The sequence below is a fragment of the Aptenodytes forsteri genome, unplaced genomic scaffold, assembly GCF_000699145.1.
Source record: "Aptenodytes forsteri isolate BGI_AS27 unplaced genomic scaffold, ASM69914v1 Scaffold221, whole genome shotgun sequence".
NCBI classification, from domain to species: domain Eukaryota; kingdom Metazoa; phylum Chordata; class Aves; order Sphenisciformes; family Spheniscidae; genus Aptenodytes; species Aptenodytes forsteri.
Window position 1 is genome coordinate 1211995 of NW_008794411.1, and position 2340 is coordinate 1214334.

The 2340-nt window shown below is 54.1% G+C and overlaps 1 protein-coding gene across 1 annotated transcript in view; it reads right to left on the reverse strand.

Moving 5' to 3' along the window:
* Window positions 1–962: 962 nt before the first annotated feature.
* The window catches only part of GC (GC, vitamin D binding protein), a 10356-nt gene continuing 8978 nt past the window's right edge, over window positions 963–2340 (reverse strand). The window contains exon 12 of the mRNA XM_009288955.2: window positions 963–1073. Coding sequence (XP_009287230.2) covers window positions 963–1073 — 111 coding nt within the window. The remainder of the gene's footprint in view (window positions 1074–2340) is intronic.

Consider the following 2340-nt stretch of genomic DNA (forward strand, 5'->3'; position numbering starts at 1 on the left):
TCTCAGAAGTTGACTGGTTTTAATAAAAAAATTGTTGTGTTTTGGGTTTTTTGTGGTGGTTTGGGTTTTTTTAAACAGCAATTGATTATTTTTGTGGTAGTGTTTTTTTTTTTTTTTACTGCTTACGTGGGGACCTCGTGGGGGTGACAGTGGCGGAGGCTTTGCCGTCACGCATTCGCCTCGTGCAACGCCGGCACCCCCCAGGAGCCCTCGCCGGCTGCTGTGCAGGCTGCTGCCGGCAAAGGTTTTGGTTTCCCCAGGGCAGGGGCTCGGGGGATTTCCTGATTTTATTTTTTCTCTGCTGGTGTGGTGCAACACGTAGCTCCTCTGTCCAAAAAGGTGGGAGCTCCCCAGGCAACCGTGGGCAGCTTCTGGTGCAAAGCAAATGGGACACGTCCTCCGTGCCGGGCTGGGATGGAGAGGGCTGTCGGCTCGGGGATGGAAGCGTGGAGAAGGTTCCCGAGATCTGTTTCAGAGAAGTGGCCCATTGCTAAAATGAAATCCTTAATTATGGTTGCAATCTCTTTAGCGGCTCGGCGCGATCGCTTGCCTGATTAGTCAGCGGGGAGGAAGATGCGGCAGAATTGGGCTTTCCCATACATAATTAAAGCTAAGGGGAGCCCAAACACCAATGCCGATAAACACGCTCGGTAAATAAATACAGAGGGCAGAGCACGCGCGTCGCTGCCCCAAGCCTCCTGCCAAGGCAGGCAGCATTTTCTCACATGCTTTTAGAGTCAAAATGCATCAAGCGCGGGTGGGTTTCGGCAGGCCAGCCCTGTGCCAAGGGCTGGGGAGCCGGGGGCCAAAAGCCCTGCCGGGCCACCGCGCCGGCGTGCGGGCAGAGATGGGACATCTCTATCCCGGCGCTTTGTGCCTGTTGAGGCTGCTCATGGTCCCAGGAGATACCCTGGGGTTTCTTTCTTACCTCCCCCCCAGCTTTGCTGTCCCTGCGTGGTGTTTCAGGGTGTCCCCCTGATACCCATCAGCACGATGGGGTTCAGCAGCCCCACACCTGCTGTTGGGCAGACGGAAACCCCCTGGTCGGGGCTGCGGGGCTTGGACGGGTGCATCTGCAGGCGAGGGAACAGCAAACAGCTACACATCCTTACACCCTCTGGCTTCACCTGCTGATTTCCAGCAGGGCTTCAGTTTTTTTAAGCCCCTGCTATCCAAGAGGATGGGACACCCAGCAGCAAGTGACGCCTACTCCCAAAAATGTGTAAAGCAAACCCCTTGCCAGAAGTTTTGTGCTCCGGGTGTGAAGGGGTGAGTGATGCAGGCTGCTCCGGAGAGAGCCTGGGCTTGGCTTTCTGCTCTCTCCAGCGTGCCCAGGCTTTTGGCATTAGGAAATACCCTTGGGGTATCGCCGTGCGCACTTCTCGCCTGGAAAACTGCAGCGATAATAAGCACTGCTGATTTAGTTTCTTTTTTTATATATCTATTAGCACATTTCCTAGAAACTGGCACACAGCAGAGGGGATGTTCTTGGCTTACTTAATTGTGTATCTCCAATTTTTCTTGGAAACCCAGAAGGTTGCTGTAATTGTTAGCCCCTGCCGTCTGCATCCTGAATTTGACAGATGCAAACGTGACGCTGGAAGGGAGCAAAAGCTCAGGCTGGTCACTAACGCCTTGTGCCTGACAGAGACTAAACTGCTTTTATGGGAGCGGTGGGATAGAGTCCTCTGTCCGGCCAGGACCCGGATGCGCGGTTGTGACCATGGTTGGTGCCCGGAGCTGCTGCCTTGGGTACGACCCGGACCCAGAAGCTGAAATGGAAACACATCTACATAGCTACTGATGTACCAGGGGAGCTGAGAGAATTTGCCGGCAATGCCAAGCACATGAATGAGAGGTGGGTCTCTCACCCCGACAGAAGAGGATAAAACCCAACTGTTAATTATTTTGGAAAATAAATGCCAAAAGCACGGTGCAGCATGGCGGTGGGGGGGTGGAACTGGTGTCTCAGAAAATAAATGCCAAAAGCACGGTGCAGCGTGGCGGTGGGGGGGTGGAACTGGTGTCTCGGTGTCTGTGGTTTTGCTGCTACAAGGCAACGGGGTCCAGTCCCGGGTTAGTGATAACAGCTGTAGGCTACCACGCTTCGGAAGCGTGTTCCACATCTGGATGCTGATGCAGAGAAAGGCTGTTTATCTTGCCCAGTAACATCTGCCTCGCACGAAAAAAGCAAGTTGTCCTTTCTTTCTAGTTCTGTCCCCCAAAATAATAGCGCCTTGCCACCCCATGCAGCCTCTATGGGGTGAGGCTCCTTCCCTCTCACGGCCCCGCCGCGGAGATGATGATGATGATGCTGCTGCTGCTGCTGCTGCTGCTGCT